At 48.4% G+C, this 25,062-nt stretch overlaps 1 protein-coding gene and 1 non-coding gene across 2 annotated transcripts; both read right to left on the reverse strand.

Annotated features, from left to right (window-relative positions):
• Positions 1-1,891: 1,891 nt before the first annotated feature.
• On the reverse strand, positions 1,892-21,869 carry NOPCHAP1 (NOP protein chaperone 1). The gene is made up of 4 exons (XM_062202987.1): positions 21,721-21,869; positions 19,861-19,947; positions 8,623-8,759; positions 1,892-5,475 (listed from the first exon to the last, which is right to left on the reverse strand). Exons 1-4 carry the CDS (start codon positions 21,833-21,835, stop codon positions 5,257-5,259), a joined length of 558 nt encoding a protein of 185 aa, XP_062058971.1. The 5' UTR covers positions 21,836-21,869; the 3' UTR covers positions 1,892-5,256.
• On the reverse strand, positions 17,233-17,363 carry LOC133769258 (small nucleolar RNA SNORA68). Its single transcript, XR_009867150.1, has one exon. It is a non-coding gene; the product is annotated as a small nucleolar RNA SNORA68 (small nucleolar RNA).
• Positions 21,870-25,062: the final 3,193 nt, after the last annotated feature.

A 25,062-nucleotide genomic window follows, 5' to 3' on the forward strand; every position in this document is an offset into this window, starting at 1 on the left:
ATAAACCTTGCCTAAAGGTTAACCAGTTATAACTAGTTATACCACTGTATCATCTCTGTATCCCTTGGTGAGCTGACTACTCTCAAACCTAACTCCATTTGTGGCCATGAGACAGGGGCTCAAGGAATCATATCCCATCCTAAGATATTTTGTCCTTTCTTCCAAAAGCAAGGAATCTTAACAACTTTATAAGATTTAATTTATTGATTTGAAAGGCAGAGGTACAGGGAGAGATTTTCCATCTACTGGTTCACTCCCCAATGGCTACAAAAGCCAAGTGAAGCGAGGAGCAAGAAACCCATCAGGGTCTCCCACCTGACTGGCAGAGGCCAGGCACATTAGCAAGGAGCTGGATGGCAGCAGAGCAGCTGGGACTTGACTTGTACTCGGATATGGGATGCTTCCACAGCGGTGGTTTAACCTGCAGCCCCACAGTGCTGGCTCCAGGAATCACCTCTTCATTTTCCTTCATTTTCCGGAATGACAGATTTTTTTTTTAAAGATTATTTATTTAGGCTGGCGCCGCGGCTCAATAGGCTAATCCTCCGCCTTGCGGCGCCAGCACACCGGGTTCTAGTCCCGGTCGGGGCACCGATCCTGTCCCGGTTGCCCCTCTTCCAGGCCAGCTCTCTGCTGTGGCCAGGGAGTGCAGTGGAGGATGGCCCAAGTCCTTGGGCCCTGCACCCCATGGGAGACCAGGAGAAGCACCTGGCTCCTGCCATCGGATCAGCGCGGTGCGCCGGCCGCAACGCGCTACCACGGCGGCCATTGGAGGGTGAACCAACGGCAAAAGGAAGACCTTTCTCTCTGTCTCTCTCTCACTGTCCACTCTGCCTGTCAAAAATAAAAAAAAAAAATAAAAAGATTATTTATTTATTTGAAAGTCAGAGTTACACCGAGAGGGGAGAGACAGAGAGAGAGAGAGAAAGAGAGACTTCCATCCGATGGTTCACTCTCCAACTGGCTGCAATGGTTGGAGCTGCGCTGATCCCCAATCCGAAGCCAGGAGCCAGGTGCTTCTTCCGGTCTCCCATGTGGGTGCAGGGGCCCAAGCACTTGGGCCATCTTCCACTGCTTTCCCAGGCCATAGCAGAGAGCTGGATCAGAAGAGGAGCAGCCGGGGATTAGAACTGTTGTCCAATATGGGATGCCAGTGCGTCAGGCCAGGGTGCTAACCTGCTGCGCCACAGCGCAGGCCCCCGACAGATACTTTCCTTCCCCAAAGTCTAACAGCCTTCCCTCACACCTCACTGGGACGGTTCACGTCCCAGGCCCACTCCCAACCGTTAACTGGTAAGATTCTTCGCTACCATATGGGAAATATCTACCAATCATCCATGAGGGTACTTCTGAAGTTTCTGGAAGATGTGCATAAGATGAAAAAAAAGAGAAACGTGGGGCCGGCACTGTGGTAGCGGGTAAAATCTCTGGCAGCAGTGCCAGTATCCCATATGGGAACCAGTTTGAGTCCTGGCTGCTCCACTTGCAATCCAGCTCCCTGTTAACAGACCTGGGAAAGCAGTGGAAGATGGCCCAAGTCCTTTGGCGCCTGCACCAAAGTGGGAGACCCAGAAGAAGCTCCTGGCTCCGGATTGGCCCAGCTCTGGCCATTGTGGCCATCTGGGGAGTGAACTGGCAGATGGAAGACCTCTCTCTCTCTCTGCCTCTATGTAACTCTTTCAAATAAATAAAATGAATCTTTAAAAAAGAAAAAAGAAAAAAAAAAAGCAGGGATTTCAAAAAAATTTTTTTGCACCAAAACACATTTAATTCCATTTTTCTGTGAACTTTTTGAAGTCTTCTTATATATGTCTTTTTTCTTCAGGATTCTGAAACAGAACTGTGTACTGATATTTAAGTTGAATGATTTTACTGACATAAAGAGAAGAAATAAAGCAATCAAATTCATGACCATTTATTGAATATTGCAACAGAAAGACACTACGCTAGACACGGAGGGAAAAACAATGAAAATGGGACTCTGCCTCTTCTCTTGCCTTCCCTAGACAGCAGTGGGTACAGGCACAACGACACAAATATTCTGCAAGGTAGTTTCAAAGTAGGCACCACATTTGATGTGTAATGAAAATATTACGGAAGCAGATGGAGATTCATTCGGGATGAAATTTTTCCTTTGAAGACCATGACACCTAATTTCTCCATCTACAGCTGTCACCAGCCATAGAAAGACGGCGCTCCATGTTAGAAGAGAACAGGTTTCAAATGGCTGCCGCCAGCTCACCCCAAGCATCAGTCTGCATGAGCCAGGGGAAGACCGCCGAAATCAGTGGGGTTTACTTCCCAGACCGCAGGGCCAACTGCTTCCAAACCAGACAGCTTTTTACAAAAAATACAAAACTCGTCAAAAGTTTGTGTGAGTGGTGGTAATTGATCAACGTGAAACACTTAGAATTGTGACTAACACACACAGAGAGGACTCCCAAGGACTAGCTCTTGTCATCAATTATCAGTTTGATAGGTAAAGGATTCAACTTTGATTTCACCTGCATTTTACTGCTAAAAGGAGCTGAACTTTATTTTTTCTGTGAATTACTGTTCCATGTCCTATCACTTTTTACTACTGAGTTAGGAATCATTTTTAATTTGTAAGTCCATTATGTATTAATGACACTCATCCATCATATTTCAAATAATTTTCCCCTTTCCTTTTAAATTTCTTTCCACTCACTAGTTTTTAATATTTTTGTGTATCTTCTGCTCTTTTCCTTCGTGATTCTGAGCTTTAATGTTATAAATTAAAAAAAATTTTTCCCAACTATATTAAATATGAACCCATATTTTAGTACAGAACCTTCATAACTTAATTTTTACATTCAAATCATTCATGATGTGTAGCTTTTCTTGACACATGGTGTGAAAAGAGAATTCAATCGTGTCTGAAATAATTAGCCAATTCTAACATTATGAGCAATTCACTCATTTTACACTAGAAATAATCTTATCATATTACATTTTTGTTTGTCGTTTTTTCTCCCGTATCTCTTAGAGCCTGAATTTAGTTGACCCCCTTAATTGTATGGAAGTCTAATTGTGTTAAGATAGCCAGAGCAAGAGAGAAAGAGTTGGGGCTGGCGCTATGGCTCACTTGGTTAATCCTCCACCTGCAGCACCGGCATCCCACATGGGCACTGGGGTCTAGTCCCGGTTGCCCCTCTTCCAGTCCAGCTCTCTGCGGCGGCCTGGGAGTGCAGTGGAGGATGGCCCAAGTGCTTGGGCCCTGCAACCACACGGAAGACCAGGAGGAACCACCTGGCTCCTGGCTTCGGATCGGCTGTAGCAGCCATTTGAGGGTGAATCAACTGAGGGAAGACCTTTCTCTCTGTCTCTCTCTCTCACTAACTCTGTCAAAAAAAATCCAAATCTTTAAAAAAAAAAAAATTAGAGTTGGACATAAAAGTACCTATTTTTCAGTAGACTAGTCTCTTTCACTGATCAGTCACTCTCTTCCTACTGGGTATTTCAGTATTTCTGTGAAGTTCCCACCTTCATATTCCCCTACCTGGAGCAGTATTCCATGGCCTAAAATGTTCTGCATACCCTCAAATACTCACTCACTCCTTCATTGCCATTATACAGTGCATAGTGTGCCCCAGGAAGCACGCTACGTAATGAAACAGACAATCAGCTCTTCACACAGCGTAGTGTGATATCCAGCACAGAACAGTCTTGGAATGTCGTTACACCACCAACTCATCCCAAGTGTGTTTGGCACTAGGAAGTGTAGTACGCCCTCCCAGCTGAGAAGTCCTGTTTCCAGACCACCTGTTTCTTCAGACTTGCAGCGAGGCTCTGAGGCACGGTCCAGAAAGCCGGCTCCAATTTCCAAAAAGAAAGATCATGAAGGGCCTTGAGAGTTCGCTTCAGCGTTTTTACAACACACAGCGGCTAATGCGAGGAGTGGGAAAGAACAGGATTCCATGGAAACCAAAAACAGTGGGAGACAAAGTCCCTCCAGCTCTGCGGAGTAAGAGACCGGCTGGACATTCTCAGGTCTCTTTCCTGGGCAGAAGTCAGGCCCATGGCAGCTGAGATCCCAACTTTAGTAAGATCAACCAGGAGGCAGACAGACCATGCTGGCCAGGACCATTCTGAGTTCTGCAGGGGGAAGCAGTACTGCCTTTCCCTGTACTGTGCCTTCCTGCTCTCCCTGTGGTGTCTCTATTTTCTACATTTGAGAGGTGTCACACTGTGGGCAACTGTGTGGAACAGTTTTAACAGCTGAGCCAAAAAGCTTTATTTTATGGAAAGCAAACACACAGAAAGCTACTTTTCCCCGCCAGTAAACTCTCCGAGCTTTGTGTCACCCGCTGTGATGACACCACAGAGAGTCAGTTTTCCTGCTCAAACAAGAAAGGAATGTTTTTTTGAAAGGAAGATAGATATGTCTGAGGATGGCTAAATATAAGTCATTCATTTATTTGTGAAAACATTTTTCCTCTTAAAAAACCTTCTCTGACTAAACTCATTTTGATAGTGACAAATAAATTAGACTTTATAATAACCTTAAAAAACTAGGTTCTTTTATCCAAAAGGATAATTTCAAACAAAAACAAACTGGTGATTTGTTTTTTTACCTTAAAATAACTTCGGTATTTCTGAACTCCATGCTGAAGAACAAAGAGGCCAACAGATGCACTTGTCACCACACACAGTTAAGCTTTCTAAACACAGTGTCTCTTTAGGACAGGATCAACAATCAGTCTACCACTGGAAGAAACCCAAATGCTATTATATTTCAACTCTTGCAGAGTCAGCTTTGAGTTCTCTGAGAAGCAAAATATACTTGGTAACACGTACACGTACGTGACATCAAATACACAGGAGGCCATCAGCCTGAGGCTGTCCCCATTCTTTGAGACCCTATGTGACAAACCACAACTACTTCAGCACCTACACCTTCTTTAGGACTACATTCTTCTAAGAGCTGGGTTTCAGACAAACAGCTGAGCTCTGGCCAATCACAGGCAGCCAACTGATGACATCGTTGACCAAATAAGGCAAGAACCTAGGGCTAACCGATCACGTTATGTCTGCACTTCACTTCCCCGGGCCGCAGGCCACGCTGCAGAAAGGAGTTCTCTGCCCACGAACTGTTCTTGGCGCAAACTCTGTCCATATGAATAAAATGCACAAGCACTGTAGATATCTGGAATCCAAACCAGCCGGCGACCCACATTCTTTTTCACAGATGTTGCAGGCTTCTATCAGCTGTTTCTTTTCCCATCATTTATTTCACTATTTCTTTTTTTTACTTGCTGGACTGTCCAAAACTTCAATCTTGCCTTTTCCATCTGCTGAATTAGGAAGCTTAATGTTATCTTCAGTGACTTCACAAGGCCCGCTGTCATCCTCGCCCTCGGAGGAGGAACTCTCCCCAGAACTGTCGCCCGAACTCTCTCCCGAATGGTCCTCTTCCTTCGAATCCAACGGATTCATCTCAAACAAGGCCACATCCTGCAAAAAGTGCCAGGCGAGAAGCCGTGTCAGGGAAGTTCCTAAAAAGCTGTCACAAAACAACACTGGGAGAATCCACATTCAGCATAAAGATTAATGTGTGAGGAGCAAGATGCTTTTTTTCTAACATTTGTTTATTTATTTGAAAGTCAAAGTTAGAGTAAGAAGCAGAAATAGAGAAAGATCTTCCATCCGCTGGTTTGTTCCCCAGATGGCCACAACGAACAGGGCTGGGCCAGGCCCAAGTCAGGAGCTTCTTCCAGGTCTCCTAGGTAGATGGTAGAGGCCCAAACATTTAGGCTGTTTTCTGCTACATTCCCTGGCCATTAGCAAGAAGCTGGAGCAGTCAAGACACAAACCAGTGCCCATACAGGATGCCAGTGTCCCAGGGAAGGCTCAACCTGCCAGGCCACAATGCTGGATACCAAGACACTATCTTTAAAGATTTAATTTAATTGGGCCGGCGCCGTGGCTTAACAGGCTAATCCTCCGCCTTGCGGCGCTGGCACACCAGGTTCTAGTCTCGGTTGGGGCGCCGGATTCTGTCCCGGTTGCCCCTCTTCCAGGCCAGCTCTCTGCTGTGGCCCGGGAGTGCAGTGGAGGATGGCCCAGGTCCTTGGGCCCTGCACCCACATGGGAGACCAGGAGAAGCACCTGGCTCCTGGCTTCGGATCAGCACAACGCGCCGACCGCAGCGGCCATTGGAGGGTGAACCAACGGCAAAAAGGAAGAGCTTTCTCTCTGTCTCTCTCTCTCACTACCCACTCTGTCAAAAAAAAAATAATAATAATTTAATTGAAAGGCAAAGTGACAGAGGGAGAAAGATCTTCCATCTGCTGATTCACTCCCCAAATGGCCTCAACAGCTGCGGCTGAGTCAGGCTGAAGCTGGGAGCCAGAAACTCCACCTGGGTGTCCAGTGTGAGTGGCAGGGACTCAAACACATGGGCCATCATTCGGTGCTTCCCAGGAGCATCAGCAGGGAGCTGGGCCAGAAGTGGCACCCTGATATGGGATGCCGGCGTCAGAAGCGGCAGCTGAACCCACTGCGCCACAACACTGGCTCCAGGGCCAGGAAGGTTTTTACTTCAACACCTCGACTCTGCTTTTACTGCCAGGGTCTGTGACGACGACTAGCACTCACTGCAAGTCTAAAAACAAGGCTCCCACAGCAAGACTTGATATCCCCTGAACACATTCAAATATTCAACAACATTCATCCAACTAACGTGAATGGGCGTCAGGCACCGCGCTAAGTGCTCAGGACTCAACAACAAAATTAAAACAGAACCCTTCCTGTCGTGAAATGTATGTTTCTGGACAGAGGCCAGCAAATTCCGACCTGCAGGCCAAACTCTGCCCCCTGCCTGCTTTTGTTCAGGTCCTAAACAAACAATGGCTTTTATTTTTAAGTGGGGGAGGGAGGGTAGGAATACTATTTTGTGAAACATGAAAGCTCATTAAATTCAAATTTCAAACTCCCCAAGCTGTGCATATTCACTCATGTAGCATGGACGGCTGCACCCATGTCTCAGCAGCAGGACTGTGTAGCCACGACAGAGACAGCCCACACCCGACCTCGCACACCAAGTGTCTGCCGGCCCCTGATCTGCAGGAGAGAGACAAGGAGCAAATACATCCATGAGGGTACTTCAAAAGTTTGTGGAAAATGGAATTAAAAGAGAAGTTTATTTTGGTGCAAAAAAAAAAAAAAAAAAGAAATCCATGCATAGTTTTTTTTTTTTTTGGACAGGCAGAGTGGATAGTGAGAGAGAGAGAGAGAGAAAGGTCTTCCTTTTTGCTGTTGGTTCACCCTCCAATGGCCGCTGCGGCTAGCGCATCGTGCTGATCCGAAGCCAGGAGCCAGGCACTTCTCCCGGTCTTCCATGTGGGTGCAGGGCCCAAGGACTTGGGCCATCCTCCACTGCCTTCCCGGGCCATAGCAGAGAGCTGGCCTGGAAGAGGGGCAACCGGGATAGAATCCGGCGACCCAACCGGGACTAGAACCCGGTGTGCAGGCGCCGCAAGGCGGAGGATTAGCCTGTTAAGCCACGGCGCCGGCCAGTTTTTTTTATAGTATGTATTTTCCATTAACTTTTTGAAGTGGAAGATGGCCCAAGTGCTTGAGCCCCAGCACCTGCGTGGAAGATCCAGAAGCTCCTGGCTCCTGGCTTTGGCCTGGCTCAACTCCTTCCGTTTGGGGAGTGAACCAGCAGGTGGAAGACCTTTCTCTCTGTCTCTCCCTCTCTCTTTCTGTAACTCTGCCTCTCAAATAAATAAAATCTTAAAAAAAAAAAAAAAAAAAAAAAAGGAATTCCAGTGTAAAAAGAAGAGATCAGTAAAAACTGAGAGAAAATTTTAACACATGGTTTATTGTTCCCTTAGACACATCGTTTTTGTACAATCAATCAGACTATGATCATCTCTTTTTGTTAAAAAAATAACTAAATTCAGTTAGGACATTTAGTAAATCAGTGCTTCACGATAAGAAATGTGGCGTGAGCACTTGGCTTCACCAGGGTCTGAGACGCCTGCGTTCCATTTCAGGGTACCTGGCTTTGGACCTGGCTCCAGTCCACCATTCCAGTTTTCTAATACAAACCCTGGGAAGCAGCAGGTGGTAACTTAAGTAGTTGGGTCTCTGCCACTCAAATGGGAGACCTGGAATGAGTTCCTGGCTCCGGCATGGCCCAGTCCTGGCTGTTGTGGGTATTCAGGGAATGAACTAGGAGAAGGAAGCCCTCTGTCCTGTCCCCCTTATCCTTCCTCATCCCTCTGCCTCTGAAGTTAAAATGATAACAACATGGGGCCAGCATTGTAGCGCATATGGGTGCTGATTCCAGTCCCAGCTGCTCCACTTCCGATCCAGCTCCCTATTAATGCACCTGGGAAAGTAGCAGAAGATGGCTCAAGTGCTTGGGCCCCTCAACCAAACTGGGAGACCTGAACAGAGTTTCAGGTTCCCCGTGCCTGCCTGGCCCAGCCCCAGACACTGTGGCCATTTGGGGAGTGAACTAGCAGATGGAGGATTTCAGACTCTAACAAAAAGAAAACCAACACTTGGAAATAAAATGGGAAAGCGCTCTCTTATTTTTAGGAGACCAGCACACTGGTTTTCCTGTAGGAGATGAAAATGACACATAGTTACCATTTGTATAACTTTTCCCAGAGTCCCATCAATATTTTCAATGTTGAAACGACCAGGTGGTGCAGCTGCCATTTCTTTTCTTAGCTTTTCATTTGCCTGGGCCATCTGCGGGAGAAAGCTCTGGACTTGCTCCAATACTATGGGAAGAAAATGTAATATAGCAATGCTTATGTTAGAAAATAGAATATAGCAATGCTTATGTTATTAAATTATTATTATTATTATTTTTGACAGGCAGAGTTAGAGAAACAGAGAAAGGTCTTCCTTCTGTTGGTTCACTCCCCAAATGGCCGCTAAGCCAGCGCTGCGTCAATCCGAAGCCAGGAGCCAGATGCTTCCTCCTGGTCTCCCATGCAGGTGCAGGGCCCAAGCACTTGGGCCATCCTCCACTGCCCTCCTGGGCCACAGCAGAGAGCTGGACTGGAAGAGGAGTAACCGGGACAGAATCTGGCACCCCAGCTGGGACTAGAACCTGGAGTGTCGGTGCTGCAGGCGGAGGATTAGCCTAGTGAGCCGCTGCGCCGGCCATATGTTATTAAATTCTAAAATGCAGGATTTTCTGGAAAAGTTTTCAACTGAATAGTTAATAAAAATAATCAATCTTTCAAGTTTCTTCCATTTTGAAAATCTCCATCTTTGGGAGCAGCATTGTGGCAGGCACAGTGGGTTAAGCTGCCACCTGCAACATCACCATCTCATAATGGAACATGGATTCAAGTCCTAGCTGCTCTACTTCCTATCCAGTTCCCTGCTAATGTGCCTGGGAAGGCAGCAGAGGATAACCCACGTGCTTGGACCCCTGCTATCCAAGTGGGAGACCCAGATGGAGTTCCTATCCAGTCTTTGGCCTGGCCTAGCCCCGACTGACCCAGCCATTTAGGGAGTAAACCAGCAGGTGGAAGATCTCTCTCTCTCAGTTTCTCCCTCTCAGTCACTCTGCCTCTCAAATATTTAACAATTTTTTTTTTTTTTTTTTTTTTTGGACAGGCAGAGTGGACAGTGAGAGAGACAGAGAGAAAGGTCCTCCTTTGCCGTTGGTTCACCCTCCAATGGCCACCGCGGCCGGTGCGCTGCGCTGATCCGAAGCCAGGAGCCAGGTGCTTCTCCTGGTCTCCCGTGTGGGTGCAGGGCCCAAGGACCTGGGCCATCCTCCACTGCCTTCCCGGGCCACAGCAGAGAGCTGGACTGGAAGAGGGGCAACTGGGACAGAATCCGGTGCCCCAACCGGGACTAGAACCCGGGGTGCTGGCGCCGCAGGGCAGAGGATTAGCCTATTGAGCCACGGCGCCAGCCTATTTAACAAATCTTAAAAAAAAAAAAAAAAAGGTGGCCAGCACTGTGGCAATAGTGGGTAAAGCCACCACCTGCAGTGCCAGCATCCCATATGGGCACCAGTTCAAATCCTGGCTGCTCCATTTTCAATCCAGCTCTTTGCTATAGCCTGGGAAAGCACTAGAAGATGGCCCAAGTGCTTGGGCCCCTGCACTTGTGTGGGAGACCTGGAGACCTGGAAGAAGCTCCTGGCTCCCAGCTGTGGATAGGCCCAGCTCCAGCTCCAGCCACTGTGGCCATTTGGGGAGTGAACCAGCAGATGGAAGACCTCTCCCTCCCTCCCTCCTTGTCTCTCTCTCCTCTCAAAGCAATAGGACTATAAAATTGTGTAATTATTTCTCCACTGTTCTTTTGTTTCTCATAAATTACACACACCTAGAAGGCTGGCAATCATGAAGTATGTACAGAATCAGGAGGCAGCATGACTTAACAGATAAGTACACCAGCTCTGGGGCCTTCTGGTGAGAATGGAGCACTAACAAAATCCCAATTCCACTTTCTTACCGTGTGAATGACCACTGCTCAGTTAATGAAGTAGTGGCTGTTTCTGCCTGGCCCCATCTGTCCCCTTCTTCTGATAACATGACTTCTCGTTTTTTAATAAAAAAAAAAAACAAAAACAAAAAAGAGATTTATTTATTTATTTGAAAGGCAGAGTTACAGAGAGAGAGAGAGACATCTTTCTATCTGCTAGTGCACTCCCCAGATGGCTGCAGCAGCCCAGGTCTGGGCCAGGAACTCTATCCGAGTCTCCCATGTGGAGTACTTGGGCCATCTCCCACCACCTTACCATGTGCACTGACAGGAAGCTGCATAGGAAGCAGAGTGGTCGGGACTTGAACCGGCACCCAGATTCAGGATGTAGGTATCATCACTATCAGCAGCTTACTCTGCCACACAACACTGTGGGACCCAGCAGCTGTTCTTTCTGATCAGTGACTGGGCACAGTCCTGGAGCTGCTGATAACCAGCCCACCTGCCAACCAGAAAAATCTTGTTCTGCTCTAGATAAGCCAACACTGAGGAAAGCAGAGCTAATAGGTCCAAGGCAGCAAATCTCTGAGGACATTTGAGCACCTGGATCCAGATTCTGAAATCACTGCCCCTGTGGATTTTTTTCCCCAAATAAAATGCGATGACATAATTTGTTTCTGTATCATGCAATCCAAGCTGAATTTCAGTCATTTGCAACTAAGAGAATGCCTACTACGACACTTAATTTTACAACTGTATACCTCAGTTTATTCTTCTATAAAGAGGGCTGAGAACTGCCAAGCACTTTGCTAAGGACAAAGGAGTCAACAAACAAGTAATATTTAATTTCTCTCATAAAAGAGGCCCAGCACATAACTATGCCCACACTGAGCTCTTGAAACATGTGGGCCAGTGCCGGTGCCATGGCGCACTAGGTTAATCCTCCGCCTGTGGCACCAGCATCCCATATGGGCACCGGGTTCTAGTACCGGCTGCTCCTCTTCCAGTCCAGCTCTCTGCTGTGGCCGAGGAGGGCAGTGGAGGATGGCCCAAGTCTCACCTGCAGGGGAGAACAGGAAGAAGCACCTGGCTCCTGGCTTCGGATCAGCGCAGTGCCGGCCATGGCGGCCATTTGGGGAGTGAACCAACGAAGGGGAGACCTTTCTCTCTAACTCTACCTGTCAAATAAATTAAAAAAATAAAATAAAATAAATAAAAATTAAAAAATAAAAAAAGAAACATGTTGGGCCAGCATTGTGGCATAGCAGGTAAAGCTGCTACCTGCAACACTGGCATCCCATTTGGGTGCCAGTTTTATGTTCTGGCTGCTGCACTTCTAATCCAAGTCCCTGATAATGGCCTGGGAAAGCAGTAGAAGATGGCCCAAGTGCTTAGGCCCCTGCCCCCACATGGGAGACCCAGAAGAAGCTCCTGGCTCCTGGCTTCAACCTAGCACAGCCCTGGCCATTGTGGTCGCTGGGGAGTGAACCAGCAGATGGAAGATTCTCTCTCTCTCTCTCTCTCTCTCTCTTTCTGTCTCTCCCTCTCTATGTAACTGATTTGCAAATAAATAAATAAATCTTAAAAAGAAAAATGTGATGTCACTACTATGGCCACGAAACAAATGACCAAATGTGCAGAGCCCTGGAGAAGAATAGAAAGTGATGGTCAAGGCCAACTAAACGGTATTTGCTTGAATTAGAGCTGCTGGGAGGGAGGGCGCTGTGAGATCACGACACAGGAACACTCCACACCACGCCTGGGACACAACAGCGAGTAAATAAAAGTCACCACTCATTGCCCTTAGGGTCCACGAGAAATTACTGTGCACTTAAAACTATTACCACTGAAGGCCGGCGCCGTGGCTTAACAGGCTAATCCTCCACCTTGCGGCGCTGGCACACCGGGTTCTAGTCCCAGTCAGGGCACCGGATTCTGTCCCTGTTGCCCCTCTTCCAGGCCAGCTCTCTGCTATGGCCCGGGAAGGCAGTGGAGGATGGCCCAAGTGCTTGGGCCCTGCACCGGCATGGGAGACCAGCAGAAGCACCTGGGGAGTCAAACAGTGAATGGAAGATCTGTCTCTCCCTCTCTCTGATTTTCAAATCTCCTTTAAAACCGTGTTGGCATCCCATACGGGTGATGGTTCAAGTCCTGGCTGCTCTACTTCTGATCCAGCTCCCCACCAATGTACCTGGGAAACAGCGGAAGATAGTCCAAGTCCTTGGGCCCCTGTACGCATGTGGGAGACCCAAAAGAAGCTCCTGGCTCCTGGCTCCTGGCTTCAGATTAGCCCAGCTCCAGCTGTTGCAGCTATTTGGGGAGTGAACCAGCAGATGGAAGATCTCAATCTCTCTCTCTCTGCCTCTGCCTCTCTGTCAGTCTGCCTTTCAAATAAATACATATTGGAAAAAAAAAAAAAAAAACAAAACAGGGGCCGGCACTATGGCATAGTGAGTAAAGCCGCCACTGCAGTTCTGGCATCCCATATGGGCTCCGGTTTGAGCCCTGGCTGCTCTACTTCCGAACCAACTCTCTGCTATGTCCTGGGAAAGCAGAAGAAGATGGCCCAAGTCCTTGGGCCCCTGCACCCAAGTGGGAGACCAGGAGGGAGCTCCTGGTTCCTGGCTTCAGACTGGCACAGCTCCGGCCATTGCAGCCATCTGGGGAGTGAACCAGAAGATGGAAGACCTCTCTCTCTTTGCATCTGCCTCTGCCTCTCTGTAACTCTGCCTTTCAAATAAATGAATAAATATTTTTAAAAAATAAAAATTGCAAAGTCCAGTATCCAATAAAAAATTACCAAACACACAAATAAACAGGAAATATAATCCATAAGGAGTAGGGAAAAAATAGAAAAAGACCCAGAAATGACAAGATGATAGAATCAGCAATAAGAGTGTTAAAACAGCTATTAAAGGCCGGCGCCGTGGCTCAACAGGCTAATCCTCCACCTTGCGGCGCCGGCACACCGGGTTCTAGTCCCGGTCGGGGCACCGATCCTGTCCCGGTTGCCCCTCTTCCAGGCCAGCTCTCTGCTGTGGCCAGGGAGCGCAGTGGAGGATGGCCCAAGTGTTTGGGCTCTGCACCCCATGGGAGACCAGGATAAGCACCTGGCTCCTGCCATCGGATCAGTGCGGTGCGCCGGCCGCAGCGCGCTACCGCGGCGGCCATTAGAGGGTGAACCAACGGCAAAGGAAGACCTTTCTCTCTGTCTCTCTCTCTCTCTCACTGTCCACTCTGCCTGTCAAAAAAAAAAAAAAAAAAAAAAACAGCTATTAAAAATAAGACTCAGGGGCTGGTGCCGCGGCTCACTAGGCTAATCCTCCGCCTTGCGGCGCCGGCACACCGGGTTCTAGTCCCGGTCGAGGCGCCAGATTCTGTCCCGGTGGCCCCTCTTCCAGGCCAGCTCTCTGCTGTGGCCCGGGAAGGCAGTGGAGGATGGCCCAAGTCCTTGGGCCCTGCACCCGCATGGGAGACCAGGAGAAGCACCTGGCTCCTGGCTTTGGATCAGTGCGGTGCGCTGGCTGCAGCGCGCCAACCGCGGCGGCCATTGGAGGGTGAACCAATGGCAAAGGAAGACCTTTCTCTCTCTCTCTCTCTCTCACTGTCCACTCTGCCTGTCAAAAAAAAAAAGACTCAAGGGCTGCCTACAGTGTCAGCATCCCATATGGGCACTAGTTCGAATCCTGCCTGCTCCACTTCTGATCCAACTCTCTGCTGTGGCCTGGAAAAGCAGTAGAAGATAGCCCAAGTCCTTGGGCCTATGCACCCACATGGGAGACCTGGAAGAAGCTCCAGGCTCCTGGCTTCAGATCAGCGCACCTCTGACTGTTGCAGCCATTTGTGGGGTGAACCAGGGGATGGAAGACTTCTCTCTCTCTCTCTCTGCCTCTGTCTCATTGTAGCTCTGCCTTTCAAATTAATTAATTAATTAATTAATCTCTTAAAAAAAAAAAAAACACCAAAATTACAAGGGAACTGAAGGACATCATCACCTGGCAAAGACCAGGTATCATCTAGAATCCCTACATGAAAGGTCAGAGGAGGGAGAGAAAAAACTACCTGAAGGAAAAATGACTGACCATTTCCCAAATCTGATAAAAACCATAAACTCATGGATCCAGTTAGTTCAACCAACCCAAAGCTCAAGAATCACAATGAAAAGTACGGGGAATATCACTGATGAGAACCAGTGATTAGGAAAAATCTTAAAAGGAGCCAGAGAAGACAGTATTATATTCATAACACAGAATGACAATGAAGGGTGTAGGCACTTAGCCCAGCATTTGAGATGATGGGTATGGGGGAGCCAGCACTGTGGCATAGCAGGTTAAGCCTCCACCTGCAATGCCAGCATCTCATATGGGTGCCAGTTCAAGACCTGACTGTTCAACTTTCAAACTAGCTCCCTGCTAATGTGCCTGGGAAAGCAGCAGAAGATGGCCCAAGTGCTTTGGCCCCTGCACCCACATGGGAGACTCGGAAAAAGGTCTGAGCTCCTCGCTTCAGCCTGGCCCAGCCCAGGCCATTGCAGCCATTTGGGGAGTGAACCAGTGGAGGCCAGATCTCTCTCTGTGTATTTCTCCTCTCTTCCTAACTTTACCTTTCAAATAAAATATAATTCTTAAAAAAAGAGAGAGAGAGAGAGGGAGAGATGACAGAACATCATCCACGTTGGAATACCTGGGTTTCATACTGGGCTCCAGCTCTTGACTCCAGCTTCCTGCCAATGTGAACTCTGGGAAGCAGCACTGATGCTCTAGTAGTTGGGTTCCTGTCACCCCATGGGAGACCTGGATTGAGTTCTTGGCTCCCAACTTGGTCCCAGCCCAGTCCCAGTTATAGGCATTTGAGGAGCAAATCAGATGGGAATTCTATTTCTGTTACTGCTTCTCCCTCTCTCTTTTTCTGATTCTCAAATAACTTTAAAAATGCAAGGGAAATGCCAGTGCCATGGCTCACTAGGGTAATCCTCCGCCTGTGGCGCCGGCACCCTGGGTTCTAGTCCCGGTTGGGGCACCGGTTCTGTCCCTGTTGCTCCTCTTCCAGTGTAGCTCTCTGCTGTGGCCCGGGAAGACATTGGAGGATGGCCCAGGTCCTGGGGCCCTGAACCCACATGGAAGACCAGAAGGAAGCACCTGGCTCCTGGCTTCGGATCGGCGCAGGGCGCTGGCCGTAGCAACCGCTTGGGGGGTGAACCAACAGAAGGAAGACCTTTCTCTTTGTCTCTCTCTCTCACTAACTCTGTCTGTCAAAAAAAAAAAAATGCAAGGGAAAGTACATAAATATCTTTAAAGTACTGAAAACGGGGCCAGCGTTGTGGTCTATCAGGTAAAGTCACTGCCTGCAATGTCGGCGTCCCGTGTGGGTGCTAAGTGTCCCAGCTGCTCCACTTCCACTCCAGCTCCCTGCTAATGGCCTGGGAAAAGCAGTGGATGATGGCCCAAGTGTCTGGGCCCCTGCCACCTACATGGGAGACCCAGAAGAAGCTCCTGGCTTCACACTGGCCCAGCCCTGTTGCTGTCATTTGGAAAGGAACCAGCAGATGGGAGATTTCTCTTTCTCTGTAACTCTGACTTTCAAATAAATAAATAAATCCTTAAAAAATAATAAAGTACCGAAAAGGAGCAGGTGTATAGCTTGGTGGTTAAGACGCTGTTGAGGATATCCACATCCAGTGTCTGAATACCTGGATCCAGGCTTCAGCTCGGCCCCTGATTGTATGCATCCTGGGAGGCAGCAGGTGACAGATCAAGCACTTGGGTCCCTGCCACCCACCTGGGGAACCCAGATTGCGTACCAGGTTTCTGGCTCTGTCCTGGCCCAGCCCCAGCTGTCATAGGCATCTGGAGGATGAACCAGCAGGTGGGAGATCTTTGTCTCTCTGCCTCTCAACTAAACAAATTTTAAAATTAAAAACAAAACAATTTACTAAAATGTCAACCTAGACCTCAGCATTCAACAAAAAGCATCTTTCAGAACTGAAAGCAGGGGCCGGTGCTGTGGCGTAGCAGATAAACCACCTCCTGCGCACTGGCATCCCACATGGGTGTCGGGTCAAGTCCCAGCTGCTCCACTTCTGATCCAACTCCCTGCTAATGCTTCTGGGAAAGCAGTAGAAGATGGCCATGTCCTTGGGCCCCTGTATCCATGTGGGAGACCCAGAGGAAGCTCCTGGCTCTTGGCTTTGGATTGGCCCAACTCTGGCCACTGTGGCCATTTGGGGAGTGAACCAGTGGATGGAAGACCTCTCTTTCATTCTGCCTCTGCCTCTCTATAACTGCCTTTCAAACAAATGAATAATCCTTAAGAAGCCGGCGCCGTGGCTCAACAGGCTAATCCTTCGCCTTGCGGTGCCGGCACAACTGGTTCTAGTCCCAGTCGGGGTGCTGGATTCTGTCCCAGTTGCCCCTCTTCCAGGTCAGCTCTCTGCTGTGGCCCGGGAGTGCAGTGGAGGATGGCCCAAGTGCTTGGGCCCTGCACCCCATGGGAGAACAGGAGAAGCACCTGGCTCCTGCCTTCGGATCAGCACGGTGCGCCAGCCGCAGCGCGCCAGCCGCAGCGCACCAGCCATGGCGGCCACTGGAGGGTGAACCAATGGTAAAGGAAGACCTTTCTCTCCCTCTCTCTCTCTCTCACTGTCCACTCTGCCTGTCAAAAAATAAAAATAAAAAAAATAAATAAATAAACCTTAAAAAACAAAACAAAACACCTGAAAGCAAAATTGTTTCTTAGTCAAAGTCTGGTGAATTCATCATCACCAGCAGCATATTTGCACGGGTCTTCCACTCCGACCCACCATGGAAGTATAGGACCTCCAGATTCACTTCCAGAGGCACAGCCGCAGCCCCCAAAGGCGACGAGATCCGCTTGCTATGCGCACCTGTGTTTAAACCACTGCTACAGCAACAGCGATTCTTGGGTTCAGGTGCGGGTACACTGGGTTTTGATGCCTTACTGATATCAATAGATAACCTGGGGGCTAGTGTTGTGGAGTAGTAAGTTAAGCCACCACCTGTGACATCATTAGCCCATATGGGTGCCAGTTTCTGTCCTGGCTGCTCCACTTCTAGTCCAGCTCCCTGCTAATGCACCTGGCAAAGCAGTGGAAGGCAGCCCAAGTGCTTGGGTCCCTGCCATCCATGTAGGAGATCTGGACGGAGTTCCAGGATCCTGGCTTTGGCCTGGCTCAGCCCTAGCCATTGGGAAGTCAACCACTGGATGGAGGATCTCTCTGTAACTCTTTCAAATAATAAACAAATCTCTTTTAAAAATGGCATATACACTTTGGAAAAGTTTGGTAATTTTTCCTTTATTAAAAAAATGACTTACATATACCCAATAATTCCATTCCCAAAATAAAATCCACATCTATACAACCTTATATCTGAATAGAGTGTCATTACGCATCATTTCAGCCATTGTAGACTTAGTGCACGCTATGGTCAAGTTCTCATTTCAGAGTACCTGTGATTTCTTAGTTTACAGATGTGATCACCTCATTAAATTCTTGTCTATTCTTTTTGTTACACGAAGAGTAAATTACGGCCGGTGCTATGGCACAGCAGGCAAAGCTGACGCCTGCAGTGCTGGCACACCATACATGCACCAGTTCAAGACCCGGCTGTTCCACTTCTGATCCAGCTCTCTGCTATGGCCTAGGAAAGCAGTAGAAGATGGCCTAAGTCCTTGGACCCCTGCACCCACATGGAAGACCCTGAAGCTTCTGGCTCCTGGCTTTGAATCAACCCAGCTCCAGCCATTGCAGCCACTTGGGGAATGAACCAGCAGATGTGAAACTCTCTCTGTCTCTCTCTCTCTCTCTCTCTCTGCTTCTCTGTAACTCTGCCTTCCAAATACATAAAACAAATAAATATTTCAAAAAAAAAAGAGTAAATTATACAGGAATGAAGTACTACACGAATGTCGTAAGAACAAAGTCTGAATGTGGAATACAGATTTGAGCATTCAGGACAATAATATTACAAATTAATGAAAAGAAATGTCTCTATTACATCACGTTACAAGTAACATTGATCATTTAAGTAATTGTGAATAACTCAATGGGATGTGGTATTTTTCCACATATGTATATTAAGTTTGAGTTATAGTAACTTATAAAAACTTTCTTAAGGAGATTAACACTTACTATTCTTGATACAAAAATTCATCCGACAAGTAATTTTTCATGAAAAAGCTACCATTTAAGAAAAAAAGATTTACTTATTTGTTTGAAAGGCAGATTTACAGAGAGGAGAGAGGGAGAGAGATCTTCTATTTGCTGGTTCACTTCCCAAATACCTGCAATGGCAGAAGCTGGGCCAGGCTGAAGCCAGGAACTTCACCCAGGTCTCCCATGTGGGCGATGGGAGCCCAAGTACTTGGGCCATCTTCTGCTGCTTTCCCAGGTGCATGAGCAGGGATTTGTATCAGATATGGAGCAGCTGGGACTTGAACTGACATTCATACGGGATGCCAGCATTGAAGGCAAAGGTTTAACCTGCTGAGCCCAGCACGGGCCCCAAAATTAACACTAAATGCAGAAGAATAGTTAGAAATTCTATATTTGCTCACATCTTCAGTTTGCCCCTTCCAAAACTCATGCTGAAATTTAACCTCCTTTATGACATGTTACAAGGAAGGGCTAGGTGGGACCTTGAAGAGGTGATCGGGGCCCTGTCCTCATGAATGGATTAATCTACTCACTGATTAATGGACTAAAGAATTTAGTCTGTATAGGAATCCCTGGCAAAGTCTCATTGTATTAAGGCCCAGAAGACCCTCACCAAATGCCAAGAGAATGCCAGCACCATACTCTTAGACTTCTAGAACTTGAGATAAAAAACCTCTTTTTTTTCCTTTTTTTAAAAAAAGATTTATTTATTTGTGAGTCAGAGTTACAGAGAGAGAGAGGAGAGGCAGAGAGAGAGAGAGAGAAGTCTTCCATCTGCTAGTTCACTCCCCATTTGGCTGCAACAGCTGTAGCTGTGCCGATTCGAAGCTAAGAGATTCTCCGGGTCTCCCACATGGGTGCAGGGGCCCAAAGACTTGGGCCATCTGCCACAGCTTTCCCAGGCCATAGCAGAGAGCTGGAGTGGAAGGGGAGTAGCCAGGACTTGAACTGGTGCCCATATGGGATACCAGCACTATAGGCAGTGGTTTTACCTACTGTGCCATAGCACCGGCCCCAAAAACCCTCTTTTCTTTATAACAAACCCAGTCTGTGGTAGTGTGCTAGTAGCAACAAAGAAAGAGACTTAGACACGTACTTTAGACATGCACTAACTCTACAATGAAAACCCCAAGTAATGCTCTCTCTGCTGGGCTCCCTGCGCTTCAATTCCCTGCCACAAAGGTAGAGATTGCTGTATCAAGTAACAACCTAATTAAACAAAAATTAGCATGAGAGTCTGAGAGGAAAGTGATACTTACAGGGACTCCTCTCTATCCGAACTGTTTGAAGAGTGGACGTCTTTCTGGGATTAGGCTTGGAGTTGATGAGCAATCTATCCCATATACCTGAAAAGACATATGATTAATTTATTCAGCATTTAAAAAAAAAAAAGAAAGAAAAATTGGGAGGCCAGTGCTGTGGCAAAGCGGGTAAAGCTGCCTCATCCCATTATCAGCACTGGTTCAAGTCCCGGCTGCTCCACTTCTGATCCAGCTCCCTGCTAAGGCACCTGGGAAAGCAATGGAAGATGGCCCAAGTGCTTGCACCCCTGTACCCATGTGGGAGACCTGGATGAAGCTTCTGGTTTCAGTCTGCTCCAGCGCTGGCCATTGCGGCCGTCTGGGGAGTGAACCAGAGGATGGACGACTTCTCTCTCTCTGCCTTTCCCTCTCTGTAACTCCCCTTTCAAATAAATAAATCTTTCAAATAAATAAATCTTTCAAATAAATAAATCTTTAAAAAAAATGGGGGTCCGTGAGCAAACTTTCCATGACCTGTCTTAAGTCTTGGCAGTTCACAAGATGTTAGTGTAGTTCTTAATGGACAATCACCTCGCCTTTCTTCAGCCTGCCTCATTCACTCTATACCACTGGTGCTGAGTAATAAATCATGCTAAACTCCACGTTTTTGCACCAGAAACTTATCAGTAGACCAATGTGGGACTGCAATGACAGAATGAGCAAGCAGCACCCAGAGTGTAATGGCTAAATAAAGGCAGAAATGGTAACTAGCTGGGTAACGTTGGGCAAACTACCTAACCTCTTTCAGTATTTGTTTCATTTGTAAAACATGTGTTGCCTATTACTTCCACTTTGGTAAAGATGTCCAACCTACCCAAAGCGGCCCTTTGGGCAAATTCTGTCTCCCACTCTACCTTTTCAGCACCTTCCTGGTTTTTCCTCAAATCAGCCCGTCTCCAGGCCCGTTCCAGTTCCAAGAACAGGACTTTGAAAATTCAAGGCTTGGTACACAATCCTATTTCTCTTCAAAGCACAGGTGGACAAACATCCTAGGATGCTAACTCCTTAAGGCCCAGCAATTGCACTAGCAGTAAGAGACTGCTTAGGTTCAGATCTCGGCCCAGCCGCTTTCTAGGCACAGGATCTCGGAAAAGCCGCTTCCGGGCAGGATATCCCATGCTTCAGCTTTCTGATCTATAAAGCAGATAACAGAGCGACGCCTTCTGCACAGGCTGTTGTGGGGATTAAATGTGTTACTTCCTGGGGCACAAGAAGCACTACCTAAGCTTTGGCGGTCATTATTAATATAACTCGGTCAGATGCTGAGATCTGAGAAGCTTCTTCAAGCTAATACTTACTAAGAATACTCCCAGCATTCTCCTCTTCTTCCTCACGGTAATTCCCTAAGTGCTCCCACCTCTAGTTTCCAAATGTGAAAACCGAGGCTTGGAGAACGGCAGTAACGCTCCCGGGAGCCCCTATCTGGAGCTGTGACCCAAACCCATGCATTTAATTCTATATCCTGTGCGGACTTCCCAGACTGCACCAGGGGGTGGTCTACGTGCGTGAGGAGCAGCCGGAGGGCAGCGAACAGCTCCGACCCCGACGGCTGCCCCCAAGGGCCGCTCTCGCCCTGAGCTGCCAGGCCAGGGCAGGGCAGGTGCCCGGCTGCGGCGCGCGCCACAGACGGCGCGCACCGCCTCGTGGAACGTAAGAGCCTCGCGCTGGAGCAGCCCAGCCCCAGCCCCCGGTCCCCGGCTGCCTGCAGCCGTCTTCAGGGCTCCCCGACAGGGAACCCGGGGTGCAGGGCCTGACAGGGAACCCCTGGTCCCCGGGCGGCGCGCCCTCCGCCCCACGTGCGCGCCCCACGTCTGTCACCTCCGCGGCCGTAGCTCCCTGCCGTCAGCAGCTCCTTGGACACGGAGACTCCTGAGCAGTCCCGGGTGGACGACGAACAGCTCGGGTTGGCGGGGGACTCGCCTCGGACCTCCATGCCTGCGGCAGGCCTTGCACGGGGCCACAGCGAATCCCGGATGCAGGAAAGAGGCTCGGGTCAAGGGGCGGGACCTGGACAGCTATTGGAGGAGACGGGGAGGTGGGCGGGGCGGGAGGCGGGGCGGGCGAGGGCGACGCCTGGCGCGCAGAGGCGGCGAGGAGCGCCCGCCCATCCTTTTCCGGTTCTTGGAGCCGAGTCCCTGGGAAAAGGAGAGGCCAGGTTAAGCCAGTAATTCTGATGTGCAGGAGCCTGCCTTCTGCTTCATCCTTTCTTACGTTTGTTATTTAAGGTATGGCAGGAAAAAAAAAAAAATCCCAGCATGACCGTTTTAAGTGTACAGTCACTGTAATCGTATCTTTGTGCAGGAGATCTCTAGAACATTTTTATCTTGCAAAACTGAAACTCTGCACCGATTGAAGGATGCCCTATTTACCCCTCCCCGGTCCCTGGTAACCTCCATTCTCCTTTGTGTTTCTATGATTTAAAAAATTTTTTTCTTTCTTTTCCTTTTTTTTTTTTTGACAGGCAGAGTGGACAGTGAGAGAGAGAGAGAGACAGAGAGAAAGGTCTTCCTTTGCCGTTGGTTCACCCTCCAATGGCCGCCGCGGCCGGCGCATCTCGCTGATCCGAAGCCAGGAGCCAGGTGCTTCTCCTGGTCTCCCATGCCGGTGCAGGACCCAAGGACTTGGGCCATCCTCCACTTCGCTCCCTGGCCACAGCAGAGAGCTGGCCTGGAAGAGGGGCAACCGGGATAGAATCCGGCGCCCCAACCAGGACTAGAACCCGATGTGCTGGCGCCGCAGGCGGAGGATTAGCCTAGTGAGCTGCGGTGGCGCCGGCCTAAAAAAATGTTTTCATTAATTAATGAGAGACACAGCGGTCCCACCTGCTGGCTCAGGCCCCAGGTGCCTGCAGTCTCCCTCAGGTGGATCAAGTGCTGAAGCCAGGAGTGGAAGCAGCCCAATCACTTGAGCCATCCCTGATGCCTGCCTTCTAGTGCCTACATGAGCAAGAAGCTGGAATCAGAGGCATAGCCAGCTACTGATCCCAGGGACTGAGTACAGGGCCTGGGCCTCTTACCTGCATTTTTTTAAATGATTTATTATATTCATTTGAAAGGCAGAGTGGCAAAGAGAGAGAGAAGGGGAAAGACAGAGAGAAACAGATTTTTCCATTCCCTGGTTCACTCCCCAGATGGCTGACACAGGAAAGACCCAGGAGCCTGGAACTCCATCTGGGTCTCCCACGTGGGTGGCAGGGACACCAGCCCTTGGGCCTTTCTCTGCTGCTTTTCCTGGGCCCATTAGCAGGCAGGTGAGTTGGAAGAGGAGCAGCTGGCACTGGAGCCCGCGCTGTGGTATGGGATGCTGAAGTCACAGGCAGCTATTTAGCCTGCTTTGCCACAAAGCAAGCCCCTTACCCTGCATCTTTACCCCAAGCCAGACATCCACCCCTGTGTCTTTGAATTTGACTGTTCAGCTACGTCATGTAAGTGGAACCATACAGCACTTCTCTTTCTGTGATGGTTTATTACACTAGTGTCCTCTAGGTATTTGCGTGTTGTAGCATGTGTCAGGATTCTCTTCTTTTTAAATGCTGAGTAATTTTCCATTCTATGTATATACAATGTTTTTCTTTATCCATTCATTCCTCAGTAAAGACTTGGGTCACTTTTACTACTTCGTAGCTATTGTGAACACTGCCATGAATATAGATATATACATCTCTTTTAAGACCCTGTTTTCAATTATTTTGGTTATACAAGTATACCCAGAAGTGAAATTACTATATTACCATAGCTCTACTTTTGAACTTGGGGAAGAACCTCCATACTGTTTTCCATAGTGGTTACACCATTTTCCATTCACAACAGTGTACTATGGTTCCTATTCCTCTGTGTCCTTCCCAATGTACACTATTTTCTTTCTTTTTTTTAAAAAAAAAGATTTATTTATTTATTTGAAAAGCAAAATTACAGAGGGGCAGAGAGAGAGAGAGAGGTTTTCTTCCATCTGCTGGTTCACTCCCCACATGGCCACAAAAGCCGGGGCTGTGCCAGTCTAAGCCAGGAGCTTCCTCCAGGTCTCCCATGAGGGTGCAGGGGCCCAAGGACTTGGGCCATCTTCTGTTGCTTTTCCAGGCCATAGCAGAGCATTGGGTTGGAAGTGGAGCATCCGGGACTCGAACCAGTACCCATATGGGATGCCAGCATTGCAGGCAGCAGCTTTACTCACTACACCACAGTGCTGGCCCCTTGTTCTTTCTTTAAAACAAATATTTTTAAAAGATTTATTTTATTTATTTGAAATACAGAGTTACAGAGAGAGGTGGAGACAGAGAGTTCTTCCATCCGATGGTTCACTTACCAGATGGCCACGAAGGCAAGGGGCTGAACCAATCTGAAGCCAGGAGCCAGAAGTTTCTTCCTGGTTTCCCACATGGGTGCAGGGGCCCAAGAACTTGGGCCATCTTCCACTGCTTTTCCAGGTCATAGCAGAGAGCTGGATTGGAAGAGGAGCAGCCGGGACTAGGACCAGCACCTGTATGGGATGCTGGTGCTTCAGGCCAGGGCTTTAACCCACTGCACCACAGCGCCAACCCCAGTATTTATTTGAAAGGCAGAGCTACAGAGGGAAAGATGAGAGACAGAGAATGAGATATTCCATCTGCTTCTTTGCTTCCCAAATGGTTGCAATGGCCAGCACTGGGCCAGGATGAAACCACAGTCCAGGAGCTTCATCCGGGTCTCCCATATAATTGACATGGGATAAGTATGTGGGCCATCTTCCACTGCACTGCTTACCCCGTTGCATCAGCCCAGAGCTGGAATGCAAATTGGGTGTCTGGGACTTGAACCTGCACTCTGATTGGATGCTGGCATTACAAGTTGCTTAACCTGCTGTCCCACGATGCCAGCCCCCCTCTTTGTTCTTTTAACAGTCTTCACTGACCACCACATTATGGCCAGAAAAATGGCAGAAGCAGACATCTTAGACCACACTTTTCTGCTCGTTTCTGACAGAGCAGCAGCTCTGGGGTCAGCCAGACGTGGATAACATTAAGTCTCTGACCACTCATGTAACTGCTGTGACTAAGGCAGAGCACTGCCTGAACCTCTGTTTCCTGCTCTGTAAAATCAGATCATAATAATTCAGCGTATTGTCCTAAAAGACAAAAGAGGAAAAGTTGTAAAAGTATGTAATGATACTGGCAGTTGCATTGTT

This window comes from Lepus europaeus, chromosome 10, assembly GCF_033115175.1.
Source record: "Lepus europaeus isolate LE1 chromosome 10, mLepTim1.pri, whole genome shotgun sequence".
Taxonomy (NCBI): Eukaryota; Metazoa; Chordata; class Mammalia; order Lagomorpha; family Leporidae; genus Lepus; species Lepus europaeus.

What these genes read in the sequence shown, in the direction of transcription:
- NOPCHAP1 (XM_062202987.1), bottom strand. Translation starts at nt 21,835, where the DNA reads ATGGAGGTCCGAGGCGAGTCCCCCGCCAACCCGAGCTGTTCGTCGTCC. An exon ending in AGGGAGCTACGGCCGCGGAG is followed by an intron (nt 19,948 to 21,720) that starts GTGACAGACGTG and finishes ATGTCTTTTCAG; the next exon opens with GTATATGGGATAGATTGCTC. An exon ending in TCGGATAGAGAGGAGTCCCT is followed by an intron (nt 8,760 to 19,860) that starts GTAAGTATCACT and finishes TTCTTCCCATAG; the next exon opens with TATTGGAGCAAGTCCAGAGC.